This window comes from Tribolium madens, unplaced genomic scaffold, assembly GCF_015345945.1.
Source record: "Tribolium madens isolate multiple individuals breed KSU strain unplaced genomic scaffold, Tmad_KSU_1.1 Scaffold_11;HRSCAF=98;Tcas5.2_LG3b, whole genome shotgun sequence".
Lineage (NCBI taxonomy): Eukaryota > Metazoa > Arthropoda > Insecta > Coleoptera > Tenebrionidae > Tribolium > Tribolium madens.
The window spans coordinates 790,308-802,080 of NW_025400975.1; the positions used below are offsets into that span (position 1 = coordinate 790,308).

Sequence of the window (11,773 nt, forward strand, 5' to 3'; positions counted from 1 at the left end):
CTTGAGACACGCTGTATACCTTATTGAAAATAATTTTAGGCGATAGACTAAGTATTTTTTTATTTTGTTATTTAAGAAAAATCAAATTCAAAAATCATTATTTACATATTTTTGACTTACTGAAGGTAAATTTTACTACTCTTCCGTTTTTCGCTTTTTTTGCAAAAAGTCTTAATTGGTTTAATTAATAGGTTTGCTAAATATTCTTTTTAGCAAGAAATTGACCTGAATACATATGAATGAGAAAAAACCCAGTGAAATTAGGCGCTACCAACTTTTTCAACCAAAATTTTCACTTGTGATTTCCGTTAAAAAAAACAGACTTTATGTTCTTTATTCAGTTATTTGTTTGTAAGTGGAAAAAATCAAATATTTACTGTGTCTGTGTTCAATTTCCATAAGCAAATAAAACTCAATATACACCGTACCACCCACATACGATGTTCACAATTGAACGTAGTATAATTTGCACAAACAAATAACTGCACACTCTTCATTTGCATGACGCTGTATTCAGAGTAAATATAACCTAACATTACCTAAGAAATCGCAATGGTGTATCCGTCTTTTCTCCAGTTCGGGATTGTTCCTCCTGTTGTATTTCGCAGTGGAAGAAGTAATTCGGTTGATGGTAGGCTGTGGTGTCTGCTGTTGGCATCCAGGGGCAGGATATGGGGGTGGTGGTGTACGCCGTGGCAGCGTTCCCCCAGGAGAACCCGGTTCTGAACTGGGGGGTGTCAACGGCGACACATACATTAACCTAGATATGGGGGGGTAGAGAGCATTGCCAGGGGCGGGACTCGGCGCCACTGCATTGTTGTATTTATACTGCGAGTGGGTGTTATTGTTATTGTTGTTATTGTTATTGTTGTTGTGGTGCAACGTCTGCTGGTGGTAATGGGGAGTTTGTTGCGGACTAGTGGGCTGCGCTTGGTTGTAAGGGCTCGTGGGGGTGCCCATCAGATGGAGGGTGGGAGTGGACTGTTGCAACACCTGGGGAAAATTCGCAATTATGTCGTTTTCGTATTACACACGGCAAATGCACTAAAAAAAATTCAAAAAGTCCACATACTTTGAACTAAAAATTTTTTCTAATTTAAATAATTTAAATAACTATTAGGCCGATTTCCTTCAACCATTCTAAAGGGATGGACTTGCCCTTTAGAATGATATGCAATTTGAAATTGAAGTTCGAAGTTAATCGAAGTAATCTAAGAAGAACCCTACGAGTAATTTTTTTTTCTTCGTCACCATCGTGTAGAGCATCTTTTTATTAGAAAGAATCCAAATTTTTAAAATAATATACCGAGTAGTTTTCAAGATATGATTTTTTGAAGTTCAGGTTTGCTATTCAGATATTGCGCCATATAGGAGAGATGCATGTTAATCTTACTTAAAATTGCATTTTTATAAAAGTATTTGTTTTAAGATTCTTCTTTTGCTTAAAAATGGTGAATTGCACTTTCTTTGTTCTAATTAGAATAAACAAAAACTGTTTGTTTACTTAAAACAAAAAAATAGTACCTGCGTACTAATTAAAGCAAATAAAGAGTTTTTTTTTGTTCTAAAAATGATCACTGATCATTGGCAAAAAGTATCTAGAAGTTTAAAGCAGTAGCTTTAAATATAAGAACAAATCTTTTTCAAATTAAATCACTTTCCATTCAGATTCAAACTTGTTCACTTTGTTGTAGCTTTCTGAACTGTTTTTTGAAAATGTTTTCAGCAAATGCTTTCTCATCACTTTCTACTGATGCTTTTCCAGTTTTTCCATGATCCTCAAAATTATTATTACACAGGGTGACAAAAAAAAGTCATGTCGTGACAACTTGACAAATTATATTGTGAGACAAATCAAATGCACTAAAAAAAATTAAAAAGTCCACACACTTCGAATTAAATATTTTTTTCTAATTTAAATGAAATGAAAATACTTTAACTTTAAAAAATCATTACTCAATAACTATTAGGCCGATTTCCTTTAAATAAAGACCATTCCAAAGGGATGGACTTGCCCTTTAGAATGATATGCAATTTGAAATTGAATATTGGCAAACTTTTCTTCGAACAGTGTTCGAAGAAGTTCCAAGTAAATCGAAATAATCTAAGAAAAACCCTACGAGTATTTTTTTTCATTATTACCATCGTGTAGAGCATCTCTTTATTAGTTGTAATCTAAATTTTCAAAAGAATATACCTAGTAGTTTTCAAGATATGATTTTTTGAAGGAGAGTCTTAAAACAAATACTTTTATAAAAATGCAATTTTAAGTAAGATTAACATGCATTTTTCCTATATGGAGCAATGCTTGATTAGCAAACCTTAACTTGAAAACTACTCGGTATATTCTTGTGAAAATTTGGATTACAACTAATAAAGAGATGCGCTACACGATGGTAATGATGAAAAAAAAATTTACTCGTAGGGTTTTTCTTAGATTATTTCGATTTACTTCGAACTTCTTCGAACACTGTTCGAAGAAAAGTTTGCCAATATTGAATTTCAAATTTTATATCATTCTAAAGGGCAAGGTCATCCCTTTAGAATGGTCTTTATTTGAAGGAAATCCGCCTAATAGTTATTGAGTAATGATTTTTTAAACTTAAAGTATTTTAAATTCATTTAACCCATTAATGCCCACCGATTTTCTAGAAAAGTTAAAAATATAAAATGTGTTAAAATGGCATTAAGGTGTGTTAAGTATACTTTTAAAACGTTTTTAATTTTAATGTTTTTATTTTGGGAAAAAATATGTGTACCTGATATAAATAAATATATTACTAATTAGTAATCACAAAAAACAAAAAAGTATAAAATTTTATTGGTTCATTTGATTTGAAGAATGAAATATTTTGAAGCAATCCCCCGCTTATCTCATATAAATTCAAAAATACAGAAACACGCGCCAATTTTTACAATTATTATTTCGAACTCACCACGAAAAACTATAAACCCATAACACTAATCAAAACAGTAAACTTCACTTAATATTTGAACAACACAAAATTTCACCAATTGCTTGTTAAATATCGACACAATTGCATTAATTTTGGTGTACTCAAGCAGGTACAGTGGTCAATAATGGGTTAAATTAGAAAAAAATTATTAGTTCAAAGTGTGTGGGCTTTTTGAAATTTTTTAGTGCATTTGATTTGTCTCACTGAGACGAACAAAATGATATATAATTTGTCAAGTTGTCACGACATGACAATTTTTTTTACTATACCTTTTCTGTTTTGATTTCTAAGGGGGAGAGAAGGGGGGACGGCGTTGGAGGACAACTGGCAGTTAATTCATCGACGGCTTCTAATTTCACGTGACTTGGGCTTACTCCTAACATATTGGCATTTTCTGGGTCTATGTTTTGTATGCTACTGGCTATGTCTTCCCAAAGAGGTGGCCGAAGAAAAACGTCATCGTCAGTTCCAGGGAGAGTTCGCATCGAAACGTAACTCATTGTGGGTTGATGACGATTGTGGGTAGGTTCGAAAAAATCATCGATTTGAGATGCTGAGTCTCGTCGAGGTTTTTCTAGTTCTTCTTCCAGACGACGTTCCCACTCCTGCTTGCACAGGAATGTGTCCAAGTCACTAGTCTGGAAAGAAAAAATTATATAAATTAGACGATAAGTTATTCATTAAAAACATATCTACTAAAGAATGATAAAAGTAAATAGAAACTGGAAATGATAAAAAATGAACACGTGTATAAATTATTGTTTTATTTATACACTCTAGATTATGAATAGTAAGTCGACTTTTAAAAAGTCTATATCTAATTTTTGTAACACACGTGTATACACACGACTATCATTTATAAAGGCACTGTAGATGAATACGCAGGGTGAATAGAGACAAATTACGAACAATTCACCCTCTCATCTTGAAAAATTCTTTACAATTGTGTGTCCCAATTTTCACAGAACGAGTGGTTTAGTGTGAATTTTTTAGAACTTTTGCTTCAATAACAAAAAACTATTATTTTTTATTGTTGACCAGTCATTGTGTGTTCTCTTTTAATTGCTACGAATTTAAACATGTGATAAAATATTCAATTTTAAGACAAAAGAAAAAAAACACACCCTGAAGGGGTGTATGTTCATAGGAAACTTTGGTTTGAAAATTGAACACCCTGTACATTTATTATTCTAAATTATTCTAAGCTATACAATTAAAAAGTATTCTTTTAGTGAAATTCTATTACGTAAATTTTGGCTGTTTGCAACTCTGAAATCGGATGTGGTTTTACTTGAAGTAACAAATTGTTAAATTGAATTTAGAATCCGAAGTTTCAAAAGATACTATTAGTGTTGCCAACTCAGTCATTTTAGAGCAATGAAATAAAAAAAAATGCTTGTTACATAACGGTGAGCAAAACTCAAATAAAAAATATAGACAGATAGAGTATTAAATTCTGAATAATAAGAGATAAAGGTAATGAAAAATTTTTATTAAAAACTATATTTAAAAAAAATTCAAACATTTAGCAATTTGCGCTCCGTCTCATTTTTTTGAAAATGCTGCGAATACGGTTAAAGGTACAAGAAAAATATAAAAAAGAAAGTTGTAGAGAATAAATTTTCAAGAAAAAAGTCCTTTATCTTCAATGGTTTAGGTCCTAAAGATGCTCAAGTGACGAATATGTCATTTTTACCGGAGGTCAAGAGACAAAAAATTAATTTAAACCTAAACGGTTGAAGATAGAGATATGGTTTCGGACTTTTTTGCAGCAAATTTAATTCTCTACAACTTCGTTTCCAACACTTTTTTGTATCTTCAACCCTATTCGCAGCATTTTCAAAAATATCGAAAATAGTATTAAAAATAAATTATAAACAATTAGTAGTTTGCATTCTGCCCAATATTTGCTGCGAGTACGGTTAAAAATACAAAAAAAGTGTAAGAAACACAAAATTGTAGAGAATAAAATTTGCTACAAAAAGTCTATGAAACGAATCCGTTGCTTGGGCGGTTTTGAATGGCTTTGAAGCCCAAACCTTTAAAGAGGTCTCGCGGACTTTTTCCTAGAAAATTGTATTCTCTACAACTTTCTTCCTTACATTTTTCTTGTATCTTCAACCGTATTCGCAGCATTTTGAAAAAACATGAAACGGAGTACAGGTTTTAAATATTTTTTTTCTAATATTTCTCGTAAAAAATTTAGTCGTTCGTTTTTCACAGCTTATTAACAATGTAAAACTAAAACATTTTTGCATTTTTTTTTCAAGCAGTTAGTAGACTGCTTGAATTTAAATTGATTTGTTGTTAATTAAACTTTTTTCACTATGATTTTTCCTCTGTAGGTATATTATGTAATTTTGATGTCATAAATTATGGTAAAATCGTAAAATTCTTCCCCGAAAGTGGGTGATGGTTTTTCAGTTATTAGGGTTTTGGGTCCTTTTGAGTCAGATATTTATTAATTTTTAGTACCAATTAGACTAAAATTCCCGATAAATAATATAAAAATAGTTTATATTCAAATTTAAACAATTTTTTCAATTAGAGTTTTTGCAGATTGTTTTTGTTATCAGTCGACGTAAAAACAGACAAAAAGAGTTGTTTATCATTTTATTTCAGAAATTCCTGATTTGAATATTATTTCTACAATTTTTTTAGAAACACATTTCAAAAACACGATGAAAAGTGAATGGATCAAAACATTTTGTGGTTGCGACCAGTACTGAGTTACAAAATCGTGATAATTTCAAATGAGGTAACAATTTGAATCTGATGAATTTAATTCTATCATTATGGTTATTTTGAGGGAGCGGACCCCCGTTCTATAAAATAGCTTGGCCACTAAAGGTCTATTAACACGATACTTTCCCCTGCAATTGATGACCTTATTTTTTCGTCGACCATGATATTACTATTCACCAAATGAAGAGAATGTGCGTTTATTACATTTCCCCCCAAAAGGGAGTAAAGTGACGCTTTATTTCCTTATTTTCGACTGATTATCTGATACTTTATTCCCTAGGGAAACTATAAATGAAATACCGATGTTTAGTACTCTTAAAATTGTAATAGAATGAACTAATGTCAAATTATTTGAAAAATTTTTCTTCATTTAGTTTGTTGGGAAATTGATTGAAATTGAAATAGTTTTTTATTCCTTTGATACATAAATAACTATTATTGAGATGGAAAAAATGCAACTGTGATTTTTGAGTGACAAAACTCAGCGGGATGTATCCAGACATGGCTTTCCCCTTGTTATAATTACCATACAATATGCCAGGAGGTGATGCTCTCCTGGTGCGAAGTCTTGTGTTTTTGATACATATGATGAATACATGTTATTACATATAATAGATTTTTGAACATCGTGATGAATGTCAAATTAATCATCTATCAATTCAAGTCATTGTTTAAAATCTCGGATGTAATAAGTCTGAGTCTAGGTACTTCTCAATTATAAAAAGGATGGGGACTGGCAATGCGTGAAATGGGCCAATTCCGGGTGGGCAAATGAAAAGGAATTGTTATAGATTTTGCTTACAAAGCGAATTCGACAATGAATCATCATTTTTATTCTTTGGAAGGTTTCTCCTAATTTGATATTGTAATCTCAAACTTACGAAATTTGTACTTTTGTACTTTACTCAAACTGAAAGTAATTATTTTCCGTGTTCAATAGACAAATGGTTCATTGAAGATATTCTTGCTTCGCTTCGCATTAGATAAAAGAAAAATTGTCATTTTAGTTGTAATAAGATATTGTTTATCCCGTTTTATTGAGATTGAAAAGCTTATAAGCCACTCATATTTGCTTTTGTAATTTTTTGAGGTCACATGGTTTTGAAAATATGAATATTTAAAGTTAGCACAAATTGGCAACCTTGCTGTAGGTTTTGATCCATCTTGTAACGTTTGTTACTAAAATTGTGCCGTTGCCAATTTTACCTTTTCAGAAAATCTCTACATCTGAAAGAGTAACGATTTTATTTATTTTTATGTTTCCTTTCCTAATTAATAGAAAATTAATATTAAAGTTGTATTTTTGAAGAGTTATACCTACCTAAAAAAGTTGGGACAACATTTTTGTTTGCAATTTTAAGAGTATACTCGTTTTCAATGTGCATCGAAGTAGTCGTTGAAAGAGATCATTTTAAGGTGGCAATCATGTAAAAATTCAAACAATCCTAACCTCAATCATCCCTAAYAATTATTTCTTCAAATAAATGTGTACCCCAGGTGCAAAAAATAATGAAAATTAACAAGGTAATTAGCAAACGTAAAGATTTTTGTCATTATTGATGACTGAATGACATTAATTGACACTTTTTGTGTGAAACGGCCTTTAAATTAAAGATGCATTTAGACTTAACAACCTACTTGATGCACATTAATATAAAAAAGATTATAATTGTATGGTTCTAAAAACCACCCGAGTAATTCAGTAATTGCACGGTCCTTTTGAATCACGCTGTATATTAGTCCTATTTTTACTTATTTACAATTAATGTTTTGGCTTTATACAGGATGAAGCATTTGTTTTTCTAAACAATTTTTTAAAATTTCGCCGGTTTTTATATTCGGATTTAAGATTACAATTTTAATTTGAAAAAAAAGTAAACTGCATCGGCCGGGAATCGAACCCGGGCCGCCCGCGTGGCAGGCGAGCATTCTACCACTGAACCACCGATGCTTGTTTCTAACTTTTTAACGGAGAGAACATCACTGTTACGCCGACACCATTATTTTCTTATTAATACACACAATTTTTTTATTCATATAAACCACAATATTATTATGACTACTTGTAATGACTTTTTTTCGAAAATAAACATGTTCTATATTTACCTAGAAAACGATTGTTTTTTTTCATAAAAATAATGAAGAGATCTAAACTTTTGAGACTACCAATTATAAAAATTTTACCAAAGATAAACGCCTGAGGGCGTGAAACTTGTTTCAGATAAGGAAGTGTTTAAAATAAGTTATAGGAACTGATGTTCCTCGTGTTTAATTTTTGTAATAGAAAAATAACTTAGAAGGAAAAGATTAATAAATTAAAGAAAATCATACGTTAAATAGGTAAGTAGTAATAATTATGGTACTAAAATCAACGGTGCTAGTAAATGCCATACTTAAAAGTGATATATTGACAACTACTTCTATTCTATATTTTTCATATACCGTCAGACAACAGTTTTTAGTGCATAATTATTGTCAAACTAATAATATTTTAGACAACAAACATAAAAACTCATTATTTGATTGTCTAATATAAGTATGTCAAATTGTTAAGAAATGACAATGTCTTAGTCATAGCAATAAAAACTTTAGACTCTTGGTGTCTGGTAAAAACAGAAGTTTTAAAACTTTAATGAATAAATTAATTTTGTCATAATTATACAGTGAATAAATTATTATTAGGCTGGCTGGGGCTTATTCTTTGCTATTTACTTTATTATTTTTTTTGGGCTTGTTTTCTGGTACTTACCATTTAACTTTGGTTAAATTTTATCTGTAATATCATAAGTGGTAAAATTTTGTCGGCAAAATTTTCAGTTTGTACGAGAGTTTGTTGCATAGCAATTTATCGAGTGACATTGTTAGAAAAACCTCGAGTCGCAGACGAGAGGTTTTTGAACAATGTCACGAGCTAAATTGGCAACAAAAACTCGAGTAAATCGATCGAAAAATTTTGCCACACCAAATTTTACCACGAATGGTATTCGGGGGTCTATTTCATGAATAAGTCAATTATTGTAAACAATTTTGCTGGAAATGTCGTTATTTTCACTTCTTACAGACGTTTCATGAGTATCTGACTGTATTGTTGATGGGGTACATACCTCGTAAGCTCTCTAAACGCCAATTCTTGTAAAATTTCTGCTAGACGATTTATTGGAATATCGGCAGTGATTTCATAATTTCTTTCTTCGCAGAACTGAGAGAATTGCTTCCATATACAAGCCTTCGTCTTGATCGTGTTCTTTTTTCAAATTAATTGAAATAATTGTCAAAATATTTAAAACGACAGAAGTTGTTTAGACTGTTACCATGAGGTAAAATCTTATCACTTGAAAACTGGCTTGGTTTCGATTTTGTTCGTAAATATCCTTCATTCATTGGCTCTAAATATGAAGTGAAGGCGATAAAATTTTGCTTTCATCAATTTTATCGATTGAAATATTTTACTCATTGTTGAATGACGATATGCTATTGGCCGAAATGTAAATGAATGAAATAGTCGGTTAAATACCGTTAAGGTAGCGCTGATAAAAATTATATAGACACAAAGTTAACTCGTATAAAAATCAAGCAAAAACATAAAATTTTTGTGCAGAATCAAAAATTGGTTCATTTGGATATACCGAACGCGAAAATAAGTGACTTTTGATTTTCCAAAAAAATTACGTCTTAAGACTGATGGTCGGTATCAGCTTACAATAAGTTCATTTATGTCTATGGCAGGGTTTAATGTAACAAAGTGAAAAGTCAAGCCCACTTATTAACGACTTTGGATTTGGAATTCGAACAATTAGTATAATTTAGACAAAACATGCTTAATATAATTGAGACGTAATTATACAGTGTGAGTCAGTTGTCGTGTATTTCTGAAATTTTTTAGACGCAACCAAAAATACTAATTCCTATTTTTCTACATCTGTGATTTTTGAAACATTTAAAAAATAATCCAGGATTGTATTGTTAATTTTGTGTTGACAGTTTTACTAAAAAATTTCCGAAATCGTCACTAAAATTACATAAAATCGGCACTAAAGTTACTCATTATACTACATGAGACAATGACATATAATCTTATTGCTAACGTGTATTTGTTAATAAGAAAGTATTTATTGGTTTTTAATTTTACAAATATTTAGTTCCAGTTTCGTGGTTTTGTATGTTTTATTTTGGGGTTTATGGGCGAAATGGTACTATTGAAACGATAAAAATCTGACAACACTAAAGTCATTTTTGATTACTCATGTGTTTTATTTGCCTCAGCTATCGTCTTCGCAACTAAACACACAAGACTGATACATAAATGGCTATTTCAAGAGATTAGAAGACGAGTTGGGGTCCCAAAATGAAAGAAAAAAGGACGAAGAACAGTTACTAATCTAGAAAAGGAAATTTCTGTACTAGAGGCAGTAAATTACTACATTGTCATCTTGACGTTCCTAATAAAAAAAAAAACAATTCTGATTAAATTTATTATTTAAATCAAACACAGTATCAAGTGGTAAGAGTTGTTAGTATTTTTGGTTGCAACTTAAATAATAATTTCAGATATACACCACAATTGGCTCATCCTTTATGTATGTTTTTTTTTTTATTCTAAAAATCGGTTTAACAGATTCAAATAATTTTTTGTTACACTTTAGTTTTTATTTATAATATAATTAAGGTTGACTATTATAAAAATAAAAATGAAAATTTTTCTAAAAATGAATACAGGGTGTTAAAAAAAGATGTAAAGCATTTCAGGACCAAAATAAAAAAAATCTTAATAAACATGAGTTCGCAAAGTAACGGTTTCAGAGATATCAAAAATTATTCGTTTTTTGAAATATTTATTTGCAGTCTGTTCAAACAAAAAAGAGAAGCTTCCAGTAAAAATTCCAGAAAATTTCTCCAAAACCATTATGTTATTAAGACTTTTTTGTTTATTTTGGTCCATACTATTACATTCTTAAATATTTTACAATCTTTTTTTTAACACACTGTATTATTAGCATATGTTTACGCTTGACTCAGAAGGTCATTGAGGCAGACCTGTAGCATTTATTCTGTTTTTTTAGTCATAGGAAGATGCACATCATCTTTGTCATCGAGTAAAGTGAAGATGGGTTGTCTGTATTTGTATGCAGATGGACGCCGGAATAATAATATCTTTGACAATGCAATTATTCATGAATCGGTCGGCCTATATTCCCTATTACCCCCCTTTATTTATGGTTGGAATAATCGTATAAATTTACGAGCACCATATTTCCAGTGAAAAACCTTAACCTTCGTTTAATATCGATAGCCAGTTTAATCTATGTAAGACATCTGCGTTATAAAGCCTCACATGGAAATGGAACTAATTCTAATTATTTATTACCCATTAACGTCACAGATTATTTACTGCTTGGTATCTCGCAAAGTTCACATCAGTGGCTTACAGCTATTACCTTCCTTAAACTCAACACGCGCTACTTTCCGTCTCTTTTCTCTTAATGGGATGATTTCAAAAAAAAAGTACCGGTGAATGGTTAGGTTACCTTCATGGAATAATACTAATAACACAGGGCGACAAAAAAAAGTCATGTCGTGACAACTTGACAAATTTTATATCATTTTGTTCGTCTCAGTGAGACAAATCAAATACACTAAAAAAATTTCAAAAAGCCCACATACTTTGAACTAAAATTTTTTTTCTAATTTAAATAACTATTAGGCCGATTTCCTTCAAATAAAGACCATTCTAAAGGGGTGGACTTGCCCTTTAGAATGATATGCAATTTGAAATTGAAGTTCGAAGTTAATCGAAGTAATCTAAGAAGAACCCTACGAGTATTTTTTTTTTCTTCGTCACCATCGTGTAGAGCATCTTTTTATTAGAAAGAATCCAAATTTTCAAAAGAATATACCAAGTAGTTTTCAAAATATGATTTTTTCAAGTTAAGGTTTGCTCCATACAAGAGAAATGCATGTTAATCTTACTTAAAATTACATTTTTATAAAAGTATTTGTTTTAAGATTCTTCTTTTGCTTAAAAATGGTGAATTGCACTTTCTTTGTTCTAATTAGAATAAACAAAAACTGTT

General features: G+C 30.7%; 1 protein-coding gene and 1 non-coding gene across 3 annotated transcripts in view; both read right to left on the bottom strand.

Annotated features, from left to right (window-relative positions):
- LOC123005989 (Krueppel-like factor 5) overlaps positions 1 to 11,773 on the bottom strand; it is a 198,233-nt gene that overhangs the window by 3,832 nt on the left and 182,628 nt on the right. For both annotated transcript variants that reach the window (XM_044400107.1, XM_044400115.1), the window contains 2 exons: positions 3,227 to 3,595; positions 540 to 993 (listed from right to left, as the gene is read on the bottom strand). In XM_044400107.1, coding sequence (XP_044256042.1) covers positions 540 to 993; positions 3,227 to 3,595 — 823 coding nt within the window. The remainder of the gene's footprint in view (positions 1 to 539; positions 994 to 3,226; positions 3,596 to 11,773) is intronic.
- Positions 7,583 to 7,653, bottom strand: Trnag-gcc. Its single transcript has one exon. It is a non-coding gene; the product is annotated as a tRNA-Gly (tRNA).